Source organism: Populus alba, chromosome 10 (assembly GCF_005239225.2).
Source record: "Populus alba chromosome 10, ASM523922v2, whole genome shotgun sequence".
NCBI lineage: Eukaryota > Viridiplantae > Streptophyta > Magnoliopsida > Malpighiales > Salicaceae > Populus > Populus alba.
In genome coordinates, this window is record NC_133293.1 from 2,128,665 (window position 1) to 2,144,425 (window position 15,761).

The window sequence follows — 15,761 nt, forward strand, 5'->3', positions numbered from 1 at the left end:
TGGTGATGGTGTTGGGTAGAGATTGATTGGAATTAATTCCTGAGATCATTGAAGATTATAATTGAAATGAGTAACAGTTTAGTTGGAAAGTTGGAACATATAGAAATCGGTTACCATTTAACATTCCATTAATTGGCACCAATGTTATTATGAGTTTATAATTTGCACATTTTGTCCCTTTTATAGCAAAGGATCGCATGATTTTTGACAGATGGTGGGTTGATTGATTCATATAATTTTGATGAAGTGTCTTGTCAATTTGATAATAATTTCAACTTTGTCTAAATGTTTTTGTGCCATCTATTGTCATTGCTTGTCAATACTGTTTTGTGTCATCTAATTAGATTGTCTTGTTTCATTATGCATGTTTATACTCTTTTTGAAGCCCCAAATAAACATGCAAAAAAAAAAAAAAAAAAACAACAACAACAACAACAAAAGAATTGAAAAAAATATTGGGGAAAATAAAAAATAAAAAAAGAATATTAGTTAGAAGAATATATCATAATGCCTCGAGAAATTGCCAATGATTGGTTGAGGAAAAATCAAAATACACAAGATTAAAAAATTTTAAATTATATTTTCAACTGATGAAGGTCTTATTGGCAAGGAAAATTCAATTTGAGGAAAATTCAAAATTAGATGTTCAAGGACTCAATTAGAATTTTTCAAAGTTTAATTGAATTTATTAAGGACTTAATTACAAGAAAAAAATGATTTTTTGAAGTCAATTTAGGTTTTAATTAGAGGAAATTAAAGTGTGGGGGTTGAATTGTAATTTTAAAGAGTTAATTTGGTCAAATCAAGAGCTTAATTGCATAAATATTGAGGTTTGATGATCAATTAGGAACTTGATTGAAGAAATCCAAAAATAAGGACCAAACCAAAAAAGGTGTATTAATGTTAGGGTAGAAATTGATCAAATCAAGGCTAAATTGAATAAATCAAAAGTTTGTTGATCAATTGAGGGTCAAAATGCATAATTTCATAACTAAGGACTAAAATGAAATAAACGATCAACTTTGGGGTTGATAATTGAGTTTGACAGGGATGGAATTACATGAAATTAAATGTTTGGGAGGCAATTATGGGCGCAATTAGAAGCAATTGGAAGAATATGGACTAAATTGAAGTTTTTCAAATCCCAAATTTAAAAAATCTAATTTAACCTAGAAGACACATTGTTCGACCATTGTTTAACTTCTTCTTTAACGGTTTTGGCTAATCGAGTACGCATTTTCAGGCGAATGAATGTGACATCTTCGACTATCTCTTGAGTTGTAACCACCACCATTCAACTAAGAAACACCTCTTCTACAAAGATCATATACTCCTATCAAACGTTTACATCCCATTTTCTTCAATGATCTCAACAAAATCTTGTTCTCGATCAACTATCACTGTATTTTCAGATTTTAGGCTGACCAAGTTGGAACTTTCAAACGAGTAAATGTGGAGCTATAAACCTTCAAATTGAGCAATGATGGATCTAAACAAAAGGTATGCCTCTCCTCTACCAAGATTGGGTGATCTTTGATGACGTTTATATCGAAGTTGCTTTGGCAAAGTCTCAAAAGTGGTCAACTCAATCAACCTTTACTGTGATACTCATTTGTGCAAAACCACTCAATTTTTTCTTATATTCACACTTAAAAACTTCTCAGAGGTTTCTTATCAAAGTCTTAAAACATTTCTCTCAAGATCAAAGGGCCAAAAACATCTCATCTTGTCCTCCAATTTTGATAAAAAAAAAAGCATTCTTGAGTTTCTTACAAAACCACCATCCTAAAACCATTAAAGGATAAAGGTTTTAGCTGCTAATATTTTTCTATAACACTCTCATTTTGATAAGAGGTCTAAGCTTTGATCAATCCCTATTCAAATCCATAAAAAAATCCCTAGCAAAACCCTATAAATACCTCCTGAAAATTTAGAGGCCAGGCGAGGCAAAATAAGAAAAAAAGGAAGAGAAGAGAAGAAAGCTTATTCTTGGAGATAATTAGTAATCAAGTTTATTGCTTGGCATCTAAGAGCTAAAAGGATAAGTTAAAGATTGCGCAAAATGTTGGATTTTCAAAGGAAAAAAAGGTAATAACCATAATGAGTTTGTGGAAGGTATAATCCTTCACTAACTTAGTATGTGATGTTCATGAGGCACACCTCTAGCTTGTTTTACATGTTTAATGATGTTTTTGAACTTGCTTTAGTGTTATGATGTTCGTTACTTTTAATTTTGATTAATACGTAAAAAAATTGTTCTTATTGTTTAAATCTTGTTTTGAGTTGTTTGTTGATGTTCCTTAATACTTGGAGATGTTTGCTAGAAGAGTTTTGATGAAATGAAGTGGTTTTGAAATTTGTCAAATGTGGAAGCATGGTTATGATGTTTTTCTGTGTTGATTGCTGCATGTTCTTGGTTTTAGTTGGGTCTTATTGAAGGTTTAGAAAAAAAAAAATGAATCCAAATTGCATAGATATGTGGCCTATTTTAAGTTGGCAGTTTTGAATTTTGGAATCTCTTGTATAATTTTGATGTTATTTGTTTTTTTTTATTCAAACCTGTTTGGTTATAATAGTATGACTTGTTTATAATAAAGAAAGTATGTTTTAGAGGTAAAAAAAAATATCAGTTTGGGAGGATTGATAGTGGTTGGGTTTCTAGGAAGTGGTTGAGTTTTCTAAGGTAGTGTTTTTGGAAAGAATATTGCTTTAATTCTATGGGTTCGACCAATTTTGGTCCCTTTTTTTACATTAAATACTTTATTGGACTCGATTAGTTAATAATCTAGAGTTTACTTGTGTCAATAACAAGTTTTTTAAGGGTTTTAATTCTAAAATTTTGATTTTAAATTAAAATTCGTTTAATTAAATTATTATTATTAATTGATAATTATTGATATTCGATAATGATTGATTAATATATTGGCTGCCTTGTGCGACACTTTTGATCGGTGCAAAGTTTTCAAATAAGCATTATCTCTTTTCCTCCCTTATTTGGTAGGATAAAATAGATGTATATATATGCTGATAAATTCTTATTTCAATTATATCCTCTTGAGATCAAAACTAAAGAAAAAGACTAACCAAATGTAGACATGTCACCTCTCTAAAATGTTAATAATAAAGTTAAAATGAGTCAAATTTTATAAAATCTCTTGAGTAATGAATTTTCTCTTCGCCTTGTATGTCAAGCCACAAGGGTTTCTTTTTTTCTTTATGATTATGAGCTTCTAAACCTAATTAGTTTGGTGAAAATTTTGCGTGATGACGTGGGCATGACAACATTATGACAATTTACACCTATTATTCTGATGGCATTTCAACAGACACCCTGCGGACAACAATAGTCGCAGTGCACACTTGATAATAAACATAGTGCATGTTCATGTCATTAAAGAAACATCATTACTTCTTTTGATGATCATGTGATGTTAGCATGCGTCGGCAGATCCCAAGTTCATGATGTACCATCAGGAAAAAAAAAAAAAAGTTTATGTGAATGTAATATATGTTGAGTTAAGAAAAAGATTTTCTACATAAAAAATCTGAATTTAGAATTTTTATTTAACTAATTAATTAGAATTTTTATTGAATTAATATTTAGAATCTTTGTTGAAATATGATAATTTAAGTGTATAATCTTTTTATAAATATAAAGGTCATATATTCAGATTTTTTTAATATATTAAATATCAATGAATAAGAGCTTAAAAGGGTAAATAGTTGAGTGTTTAGAGTTTTCAAAAATTAGCATTAAAGATTGAAAGACAAGAGTCCTGTTTGTTTTGGCATTTTAAAAATGTTTTTTAAAAAATTTAATATTTTATATTTTTTCTTTGTTTCAAATTAATATTTTTTATTTTTTTAAGATTATTTCTATACGTTAATATTAAAAATAATTTTTTTAAAAAAATAATTTTAATATATTTTCGAGTAAAAAATATTTTAAAAAAATAACTATAATCTGACAAACCTGAATCATCTGTGTATACTATCGAGAAAAAGAAGGAGAGCATGACAACTTAACAATCTTCCATGTTGGTTCAAAGAATAGAACCCTTAACCATATGTGCATGTTATTAAATGATTGGTTAAATGTTAATATTAAAAATAAAATAAAAAAGATTTTGTTACTACCCTACCTCTATTCTTTCTATATGTACACTTAAGTAGCTTTTCTTTTAGTAACCAATCTTAGTAAAAAAACGTCAAAGATCTTAAATGAGACAGCGTGAGAGTTTTTTTAGAAGCAAATAAAGAGTTTTTTTTTTGGTCTAAAATGGGTTTGAACTCTGAATTCAACCTCAAAGGAATGATACTATATAATATAATTGATAATATATTCCATTAGAAAGCGTAGATTGGGTATACATGGAGTGATGAAATCGAGGTTAATTAGGGGGTGGATTTCATTATTGCATCACAAAATTATTAAATATGCTCTAGTGAATACTTAGAGTAACTATGCTATAAGAAATATGCTGTAGTGAATAGGGTAACGTTGCAATATGCAACACCACAAATAAAATAATAATAATTATATATATAAAAAAATAAATAACACTATATATATAGAGTGTTATTGTTGGTGAAAAGCAAGTATAATCATAAGGCACCGCTTTGTCAAACAGGGCATAAAAGTGCCAGAAACATGGTGATTGCTGAACCAAAACCTAACCCTTTAGTAACAAGTTGCTAATCCTTAGCCACAATTACTCCTTGTGCTTGAGGGATTATCCACCGATTCCCACATTTTCAAGCCACTTAAAAATCCCAGATATCAGTCAAAGTACCACCATCCACCAAGAAGAGAAACAAAATCCTTGCGAACTTTTAAAAAAATAAAAATATATAAAAAAAATAAATAAATCCTTGCGAACTTTTAAGTCACCCTAGCGTCACATTGATCTCGATGAAATTCATGTGCGAATGTGCAATTGTCACGTTTCCACATCTAAGAATTAATAACCATTAATGTCACACTAAGGCTGCTTAGATAGCAAATTCACCTGTGGACATAGTCCTCCAATATTGTTAACTTTAATAATTGCTTCTTTATCAAATTAGAAGTGGCTTTGTGGAGCTTAATAAATACGACACATCATGCCATTGGCGGATTGACTTGTGGTGGTCTATTATAGACCTACATATACCTTTTCTTTGTTCCTTTTTTTTTTTTTTTTTTTTTTTAATTTTAGTATTCTGAAGTTTATTAAATCTTGTTAGAAAATAATATAAATTATATCATGCGATTTTATTTAATAATTTAAGTTATTGGGTTGAAATTGATTTTTTTACATGTATTAGAGTCTTGATGACTAAGCGGTCACAAATTCGAATCTTATCATCCATATTTATTTGATAAAAATTAGGCACAAGATAATATGAACCTGTGCAAGTTTCAAGTTCAAAGAACATTCACTTGAGAGGATGTGTTAGAAAATAATATAAATTATATTCTAGGATCTCACATAACAACTTAAATTATTGGGTTGAGATGATTTTTTTGATAAATCTCAACTAATTTGGTTGAGCCGGGTCAACCAACTAAGAGCTAAAACTCTCCTAACAATAATGTATTTTATATATAAAACTTGAATTCAAAATCTTGTTTAAAGAAAACAATGGTTGAAACTATTTGAAACAACTACCTTTCTTCCATATGCCTAATTGTATCCACGAATTCACGTCCATAGATTTAAAAAAGTTGATGTTCCATTTTCCCTCTCTGTCTCTCCTTCTAAAGAATATATAAGACCGAATTAAACTAGAATAGGACATGAAACCGACCAATAAATTGGAGTCTCAAGCAAAGAAACCACCACGACTTTTCACTCAAAAGGTGAATTATACGTACATGTACGTACTCTTAATATTTTGGTAGGCAACTTTAGTATATAATAAACACTTGCCAAAGTGCAAAATTCACCTAACAAGTTCTAATTAATAGAAGAGCTGCAACTTTTTTCTTTCCCAATATAAGAGACCATACATGGACAACAAGAAGAGACCGGTACTGGACGTGTCTTCCTTTCTTCTGGTCGAGGGCAGTGCAGACTCTGAGGCAGAATATGGGCTTCTGAAGCTCTATCTCGATGTTACAATAGCCTGCGCTGCTGCTGCTGCTGCTGCTGATGATGATGATGCAGAGTCATGCAGCTGTGACACAACTGATCGGATACATGGTTTTTCTGAAACTTTTGAGGTTGATGATCATCCCGAGCCAAGTTGGAGTGGCTGCAAGATGTTTCTAAAGGATGCCGCCTTGGACTGCATGATCATTGAGGAGGGTGATCAAGAGGAATCAAAGGTTGATATTAATCTAAGTAGGGAGGTCATGGATGCAATGGAGGACAGACTCTTTTGGGAGACTTGCATCGCGCTAGGGTACCCTTAAATCTTACTAGTTTTAAATTTCAATGGTCCTTGCTGCTTCTCCTTCAAGAATAAACCAAGGTCCTATTGTCTTGATCAAATTACTAGTACATATAATTACACACCGTACTCTTGTTTCACTTCTTTTAATGTCGATGTTGTGACCTTAAAGACTTGCTATTTGTTTCTTTGTTTTTTGGACTTCAATGTGTTTCTAGTATTTGTGGCTTTTTTTATTGGGTTATTTGTATTATTTATTTATCTAGAGCATCAAGCTCTTTTATACTAGGGCTTTGGCTCGCATGTATTCATTAGGCTCTTGGCCATTTAATGGAGTTTGTTGTTGAAAAAAAATATATTCCTGAACAATAGTTTTGTTTTTTGTGTATAAAACTAATTGCTTCTATGTACCTAATGTATTTGAGCTTTTAAAACTAATCAAGTGTGGATAACATTGATTACTTTTTATTATTTATCCTATAAAAATCATTTGTTTTATATTTTTTTTTAGCAGAAATGAGAGGTTGTATCTTCAGTTTATTTAGAAAATAATAGACACTTTGTCACTTGTTTGAAAAATTGCAAGAGGATTATTTTTTACCACAAACCATTTGTGTTTATACTATCTTATTTATTGAGATCATGAACCATGCTATGTCTTCTACTTTAGTAACTTGCCAATACACTTGATGATCTTCAAATTGTTGTCATCTTAACTAGAACATCTAGTTTCTAACAATTCACACATAAACTCCCCTTATGATGTGTAACTCTATAAAATTCTTTGTTGGTTGGCACACATACTTCAATGTAATTGATGTTTTTACATCCTAAAACTCTCCTTTAAAACACCTTTTTCTTTATAATTAACCTTTCTTATATACATGTCTTATATGATAAAAATAAGAATAATTTTCAAGCTTTCTAGAAGTGATACGACGTGTTGTATACTCCATATATATTTTTTTTCTTTATAACAAGTTGCCCTGCTATAACAAATGATTGACTTTTTCTCTAGTCACCTCCAATGATTGAAAATTAGAGTCTAAGTTTTTTTATCCAAAAGATAATTTCCATCTTATTTTCTCTTGGAAAAACCTTAAAACATCCTAAGAATCTTAATAAACCTAATATCAACCCCAAAAACACTTTAAAATCCACTCAAAAAGTGAAACTCAAATGGTTTTAAAAAAATTAAATGAATCTTAATCTACTTTTTTAAATATATTTATGTAAAAACATCATCACCACTAAAGGACCTTTTTCTTTATAAGAATATAAACAATTATTTATTTTTCTCTCATTTGTTTTTTTTCAGGTGACTCTTTCTCTTATTTTTTAAATTTAGTGACTAAGACATAAACTAAATAAAATTTTAAATCAAAATATAATAACCTAGAAAACATAGATTAATCTTGAAAATTTGAAAAATTTAGGAGACAAAGTTTTAAAAGACGTGCCACATGTATAGTAAGAAAGAATAAAATTGGGTTGCTAATTTTTTAAATTTTAAATTTTATTTTTTAAATTTTTAATTAATGAAATTAAATTTTATTTTGGACACTAATTTAATGCTAGAATATTTTTTCAACGTCTCCAAGACCCTATCAGAAGAAAATTAAAGTAAATTATAAAATTTATTTGACATTCAACTCGATTTTGAGAATTAAAAAAGGTCAGTTATTGAAATAAAACAATTGTCCAAAGTATAAAAAAGAAAAAAGAAAAAAGAAAAGTACTATTCCTCAAGTAAACAATGCGTTGTAAAGAGCTTAACGATGAATTTTACAAATATTTTAGGTTTTATTATTATCATATTAATGCCAAAGAAAAACCTTCAATTTCATGTGAACAGAAACCTCCAAAAATTCACAAGAATCATTTAGATTTATTTATTTAAGAATAACTAGTTACGGGACTACTGATTTATGTTTTTTTTAATAATACTCATACGAGTCTTCGTAATTTTTTAAGAGTGATTAATTTTATTTTAATTTAATTTTTATTAAAAAAACAACCAAATCAAATTTATTTTTTTTAAAAAAATTAAAACCAGTTCAAACGATTTTTTTTTGTTTGGGTTCGGTTTGATTTAGTTTTTTCAATTTCAAATTTATAAAACTGAAACTAAACTTGTCATTTTTTTTTTAAATTTTAATCGGTTTTTTTTATGATTTGATTTTTTTAGTTTTTTTTTTTATATAATTTTTTCAATTTAATTAATTTTAAAATTTTCTTACTCACCCCTAAATAAAACCCTATCTCCAAGTCATTTGGCATTGACCAGTTTTAAAAGGAAGTTGCCAATTTGTGCATGATTTCGGGATAATGAATACTAAGGTAGTAAGGTGTGTGTGTGTGTATATATATATAAACTGGCATCGAGCGTTATAAATCTTATGCAGTTGAGATTCATGTATTAATGTTCATGAATGATTTATTTCTTATTTAGTATAGTTCTTTTTATTTAATAATTTTGTATTTTATATATATATATATATAATTAGAAGAATGAGGATTACAAAATTTGAAATCCTAATAATTTTTTTTTAATTTTTTTCTATAATGAACTAAATTTGTTTTATAATAGTAAATTACTAATTTTTTATTATACTATTATATATTGAGTTCTTAGAATAATATTTTTAAGGATCCCTTTTCACTAGTAAACATTTTCTTGTTTATTTTTTATTATTAAACTTAATTAGGTAATAATTATTCATCATAGGATAATAATTTTGGAAATTTTAATGATTTATTTCAAACATCCTCGAAATTTTTAAAGAAAAAAATATATAAATGTTATTATTTTAGAAATTTTATAGATTGTGTATGGTTAGTATCTCAAAATAGAAAAAAAAACATATATAAAAAATATAAAAACATATATTTGGTTGAAGGGATTAAAATGAAGTATAAAAATAAATATGTTTCTGTTATAGTTTTGGGTTGAATTTTTATTATACCAAAACAGAAAATAAAATTATATTTGGTTAATGTTTCAAGAAAAAAAAGACAAAAAAAAAAAGACAATAATATGATATGTTGAACAGATAAAAATATGGAGATATAAAATAAATTTAGTTTTAAAATAATTTTATAATTTATTTTTTTATTTAAAAATAAAAAAATATATAAAAACACGCTGATTATTATTTTTATCAAATTCATCCCAAACAAATAACCAAACAAGTTAAACAATTTTAAATTTTCAAAAATATTTCTTATAAACCATCTTCTCGGAAGAGTGATTCCAAATAACATTCAGATTCCATAACAAATGCGTATTATGTAATAAAATCTCCCCATATATAATCTCTACCACGAGTCTGCCATGAAAAAGGAAAACATATTATTACATCTCTATAAATATACCATACTTTGCATTTTCAATGAATCTATATATGAGAACGAATCAATATCCCATATATTCTTAATATTTTCTATCGATATCATCAATCTATCCATTTGTGATTTCTGATGATGTGGTCCAATGGGAGGAGGCTTGATACTCTTGGTCCTGATAATTTATTGCTGTTAAGAACGAAAAGAGCACCAGAAATTACAACCTCTTTACAAAAACCCCCCCCCCCCCCCCAACTCCTCCATTTTTAACTAATTCATCACTGACACCAAACACTTGTTAGTGGGGCATTACTCTTTGCCAAATTCTTCTGCTCTGTGTTTCCGTTTCTGAGATCTTCTTCTTCTTCTTGTTTTTTTTTTTTTTTCAGAGTCTTTCTTCTTTGTTTTTCTAGTAGTTCCAATGGCCCTCTCTGCATTTTCTTTCCCTGCTCATGTCAATAGCGTCACAAGTTTAGAGCACCCTCAAAAGTTTAGTCTTCTGTCTTCTCATTTCTTATGGAGAACAGATCTGCTGCCCCAATCTTTATACAAGATCAATCAGGTTTGCGTTACTCATTACATATTGAGAAATGGCTCTTGGTCAAAATTCAAGTCCTTTTCTTTTCATGATGGTTCTGCAAAGTTTCAATCTTGTTTCATGGTTGAGGTTAACATTGAGAAAGAGTCCACCAAGATTCTTTGTCTTCCCTTTGTTTTTATTTTTAATTTTTGGTCTGCGACTTTAACTCTCTCTCTCTCTCTCTCTCTCTCTCTATATATATATATATATATATATATATATATATATATATATTTGAAAAGAAGAGTATTGAAAGAAATGGGTGTTTTTTGTTCTGTTAGATACATGTCAAGAAAAGGGCAAATGGGATTTGTGCATCACTATCAGAAAGAGGAGAGTATCATTCACAGAGACCTCCAACGCCTCTCTTGGACACCATAAACTATCCAATTCACATGAAAAATCTATCTGTCAAGGTCAGCAACTAAAACCATACGTCTACTTTTCGTATTCATGGAAAGAGGAAAATACTTTACCATCATACAGGATAGTATTTGTACATGAACCTTACTTACTGGTGATCATCTTGTCAATATAGGAGCTAAAACAACTAGCAGATGAGTTGCGGTCCGATGTTATCTTCAATGTTTCTAAAACTGGGGGTCACTTAGGCTCTAGCCTTGGTGTTGTGGAGCTTACTGTGGCTCTTCACTATGTTTTCAATGCCCCTCAAGACAAGATACTATGGGATGTTGGCCATCAGGTTTTGTGCTCTAATTCTTGTTTAGTTTATCTTCTTCCTTTTCTTGCAGCTGATAAAAAAGAGATTTGTCTTAGGTAGTACCCTTTTTTGTGGTGATTTTGATCTGGATATGAACTGTACTACTGGTTTGCAGTCTTACCCTCACAAGATCCTGACTGGGAGAAGAGACAAGATGCATACAATAAGACAGACTAATGGATTAGCTGGTTTTACAAAGCGGTCAGAGAGTGAATATGATTGTTTTGGCACTGGTCATAGCTCTACCACCATTTCGGCTGGCTTGGGTACTAATCTGCTCCTTTCTAAACATAATAAATTATTCTTGTAATTACCTTGGACTATTTATTATCTATGTGCAACAGGAATTCCACATTTATTTATTTATTTAACTTAATGGATTCTGCTTTCTGACAGATTTGGTGTCATTGTATCATTCATTTTCTAATATGCTAATTTTTTGCTTGGATCTCTGTTCAAACTATTTCAATTGTGATTGGCAAATTTATTTCAAAACAAATTGAATGAGTATGTTCTGCCTAAGTTTAATTCATCATATGATATATAAACTTGGGGTGGTTCTGGTGGACAGGAATGGCTGTGGGGAGAGATTTAAAAGGAGGAACGAACAAGGTAGTCGCCGTTATAGGTGATGGAGCCATGACAGCAGGACAAGCTTATGAAGCGATGAACAATGCAGGGTACCTAGACTCTGATATGATTGTTATTCTTAATGACAACAAACAAGTTTCTTTACCAACTGCCAGCTTAGATGGGCCGATACCACCTGTAGGAGCCTTGAGCAGTGCTCTCAGTAGGCTGCAATCAAACAGGCCTCTCAGAGAACTAAGGGAGGTTGCTAAGGTAAAATACACATGGGAGAGAGGAGTGGGGATGGAGGGATGGCATCTTTGATTAACTAGTTGGAACTGAATACTGGTTTTGTTGCTATTGAAACTGTTGCAGGGAGTTACAAAACAAATTGGGGGACCAATGCATGAATTGGCAGCAAAGGTTGATGAATATGCTCGTGGAATGATCAGTGGTTCTGGATCAACCCTCTTTGAAGAGCTTGGTCTCTATTATATTGGCCCTGTTGACGGGCACAATATCGATGATCTTATTGCCATTCTAAAAGAGGTTAAGAGTACAAAAACAACAGGTCCAGTCCTGATTCATGTTGTCACTGAGAAAGGTCGAGGGTATCCATTTGCCGAGAGAGCTGCTGACAAGTACCATGGTAATACAAGTGATAAAGTCCACAAGAAAAAAGTGCTGCTAAAAAGCTCCAAGTAGCTATGTTGTGGTTCTCTTTGTTGAACATAGAGGGAAAAACTAATACTGTTAATTTAACTTCAACACTTTGAAAATTCAGTCACGGGCCACTGCATGCTGCAATCAAAAGCTTATCTATTATTTTTTTTGATTTTGCAGGAGTGGCCAAGTTTGATCCTGCAACTGGAAAGCAGTTCAAGGCAAGTCCTAGCACACAGTCTTACACAACATATTTTGCAGAGGCTTTAACTGCAGAAGCAGAGGCAGACAAAGATATTGTTGCAATTCATGCTGCCATGGGAGGAGGGACAGGCTTAAATCTCTTCCTTCGCCGTTTTCCAACAAGATGTTTTGATGTGGGGATAGCAGAACAGCATGCTGTTACTTTTGCTGCAGGACTTGCCTGTGAAGGTCTTAAACCTTTTTGTGCAATCTACTCGTCTTTCTTGCAGAGGGCATATGACCAGGCAAGTAAAATGGCTTCTTCTTATTCAGTTAATATGACAAAACACTGTAACAGCTGGGTTGGTATTATGTAGTTGGTTACCAGACACTGGGCTAAGATCCATTGTAGATACTGTTATTAATGTACAACTGGTGAATACCGCAGGTGGTACATGATGTGGATTTGCAGAAACTTCCAGTAAGATTTGCAATGGACAGAGCTGGGCTGGTTGGAGCAGATGGTCCCACACATTGTGGAGCTTTTGATGTCACTTTCATGGCATGCCTCCCCAACATGGTGGTTATGGCTCCTTCCGATGAGGCAGAGCTTTTCCACATGGTTGCTACTGCTGCTGCTATAGATGATCGTCCTAGTTGTTTCCGCTATCCAAGAGGTAATGGTGTTGGTGTTCAGCTGCCACCAGGAAACAAAGGCGTTCCTCTTGAGGTAGGTGTAGCTGAGAATTTATTTGCATCCTTTCTCATGAAGGAAAACTTCAAACGAATTGGGATTTAGTTTTGAACATATCTCTAAACCTACTTTGCAGGTTGGAAAGGGCAGGATGCTGATTGAAGGGGAGAGAGTGGCACTCTTAGGTTATGGTACAGCAGTCCAGAGCTGTTTAGCTGCTGCCTCTTTAGTAGAACGCCATGGTATTCGTCTGACAGTTGCAGATGCCAGGTTCTGCAAGCCGTTGGATCATGCCCTTATTCGCAGCCTAGCGAAATCACATGAGATTTTGATTACAGTGGAAGAAGGATCAATTGGGGGCTTTGGGTCTCATGTTGTTCAATTTCTGGCCCTTGACGGTCTTCTTGATGGCAAACTAAAGGTACTGATCTCAATGATATTTCCCAACAAATTATGCCATTGGTTTTTGTAGTGATAGAAACTGGAACCCGCAGGATTCTCTTAAAATTTAGTTATGAACTGCATATATATTTCTTGATGAATTTTGTATATTTTAGTAAAATTTAACACTTCTCTTTATGTTAATAACGTTTCAACTTGCAGAAGCTGTTTAGCTGCTGAAACTAACTCTTTAGCTTGAAAATCTTTTGCAGTGGCGACCAGTTGTTCTTCCTGATAGGTACATTGACCATGGATCACCAGCTGATCAGTTGGTAGAAGCTGGTCTCACACCATCTCACATTGCAGCAACAGTATTCAATATTCTTGGACAAAGAAGAGAGGCTCTGGAGATTATGTCATCGTAAAGAAAATGGAAACACTAATTTTGCATTCTTACAACAAATTATTGTAGCAAATAGTGCAGTGTTAAGTACAGCAACATGTATAAAAAGCACCAACTTTAGGCCTTACTTGTTTTGTAGAAACCATTTTCTGAACTTTTTCATGTTTGGTGAGCTCTTGGGAAAATGGTCACTGAAAAGTGATTCACAGATGAAAAGAATAACCCTTTCCAAAAGGAAAATGTTTTCCCCGTAGCTTGGAAAACACTTTCCTTCTCTTTTAACTTCCTCAATACGCTCAGAGAAAGTGAGTCAAAGAAATCAAAAGAGTTTCAGAATGGAGTAAACGTATTTAGTTCTCACAACCTCCATGCCCACCTCCCCCGTATTCTTTACTTTCCTTCTCTGGTTTCTACGTTCTACAAACAATAAAAAGAAAAGGTCACCTACTTGTAAACGGGTTCACTTGCTTAACAATGCTAACTTTCATGATTTTCCACTTGAAAATGCTAAATTACTAACTCAAGTCAAAGGTTGTTGGTAATGATTCTTGCCTCCAACTCACTCAGTGAGTTCAAGTGCTGGACGAGTCATGTACAAGCAACCCATCAAGCTTTTTGAAGGAAATCCTGGAAATTTGGGCATGTTTGATAATAATCTATTTGGGCTTTATTTAGGATTCAAGAAAAATAGCCCAAAATTTGTTGTTGAATTTGATACGAGGAGGGATGCAAAGCATGGTGATTTGAGTGATAACCATGTGGGAATTGATGCGGGTGGTTTTGTATCAGTTGAAGTGAGAAACATCTCATCAAATAATAGGGCGTTGAATAGTGGAAAAAGAATGCATTTTTGGATTTATTATGAAGCGGGTCCAGAAAAGATTAGAGGTTGGATTGAGGCCTTCTGGTGATATAAAGCCGAATGATCCATTGCTCTCTCACCAATTGACTTGTTAAAAAAGTGGAATCATGAGAAAGTGTTGATAGGCTTGAGCTCATCAGGTGGGAATTCTTCCTAGACATGTTTCCTCCATTCATATGTATGATGTGAATCCTGATAATAAAGACTCTTAAAACGCTAATGAAATAAATTTGAAAAATTAAAAAATTAGATTGTGAAAAGAATCTTGACCCAGAGAATACTTAAATAAAAAAATCAATGGTATTATAAACTTGGACTCTATAAACCATAAATCTCAAGTATATAAAGAACGTTGCAAAGTTAGTTATATTTTGATATATTTAATTGTTTTTTTTGATAAATAAAAAAATAGATGTTACTCTGAAGCAAACATACTAATTTTATTTAAATAATAAAACTGCTGAAATTTGTAGTATAAAAAACATTTAAATAATCTAATTAAATAACCCTAATAAACCCTAATAATCCAACTAAAACTAAAACTTAAAATACTTAATAAGCAAACAATTAATGATGGGCTATCGTGTTGTGGACCCAATTTAAAAATAAAATAATTTTAAAATAAAAAAAAACAATAAAAATAACACAAATCCAAATAATAAATTAGATTAGCATGAAACAACTTAAATAACCCAAAAATGAATATCTTTCTTGCTTAGTGCCTGTTTTGGCATTGCGGTCAAATCGGCTTTTCAAAAAAATTCAAAATTTTTTTTTTTGCTAAAATTGAGTGCGGTTTTGTACTTTTTGGATCGTTTTGATGTGCTGATGTCAAAAATGATTTTTAAAAAAATAAAAAAATATTATTGGCATGCTTTTCGGCACGAAAAGCTATTTGAAAAGCAACCGCTACCACACTCCCAAACACCCTCTTAGAAACTCCTTGGAGCTGAAATCAGAAGGTCTAGGATTGTTATAGCCACC

The 15,761-nt window shown here is 31.6% G+C and overlaps 1 protein-coding gene across 1 annotated transcript; it reads left to right on the plus strand.

Annotated features, from left to right (window-relative positions):
- The first annotated feature begins 9,947 nt into the window (after positions 1-9,947).
- LOC118037062 (1-deoxy-D-xylulose-5-phosphate synthase 1, chloroplastic) lies at positions 9,948-14,042 on the plus strand. The gene is made up of 10 exons (XM_035042945.2): positions 9,948-10,282; positions 10,582-10,716; positions 10,839-11,003; positions 11,137-11,287; positions 11,593-11,864; positions 11,967-12,240; positions 12,435-12,742; positions 12,886-13,167; positions 13,268-13,552; positions 13,785-14,042. The coding sequence occupies exons 1-10, from the start codon at positions 10,142-10,144 to the stop codon at positions 13,935-13,937; spliced, it is 2,166 nt and encodes a 721-aa protein (XP_034898836.1). The 5' UTR covers positions 9,948-10,141; the 3' UTR covers positions 13,938-14,042.
- The last annotated feature ends 1,719 nt before the right edge of the window (positions 14,043-15,761 follow it).

What these genes read in the sequence shown, in the direction of transcription:
- LOC118037062 (XM_035042945.2), top strand. Translation starts at nt 10,142, where the DNA reads ATGGCCCTCTCTGCATTTTCTTTCCCTGCTCATGTCAATAGCGTCACA. An exon ending in AACTAAGGGAGGTTGCTAAG is followed by an intron (nt 11,865 to 11,966) that starts GTAAAATACACA and finishes AAACTGTTGCAG; the next exon opens with GGAGTTACAAAACAAATTGG. An exon ending in TTCTTGATGGCAAACTAAAG is followed by an intron (nt 13,553 to 13,784) that starts GTACTGATCTCA and finishes AATCTTTTGCAG; the next exon opens with TGGCGACCAGTTGTTCTTCC.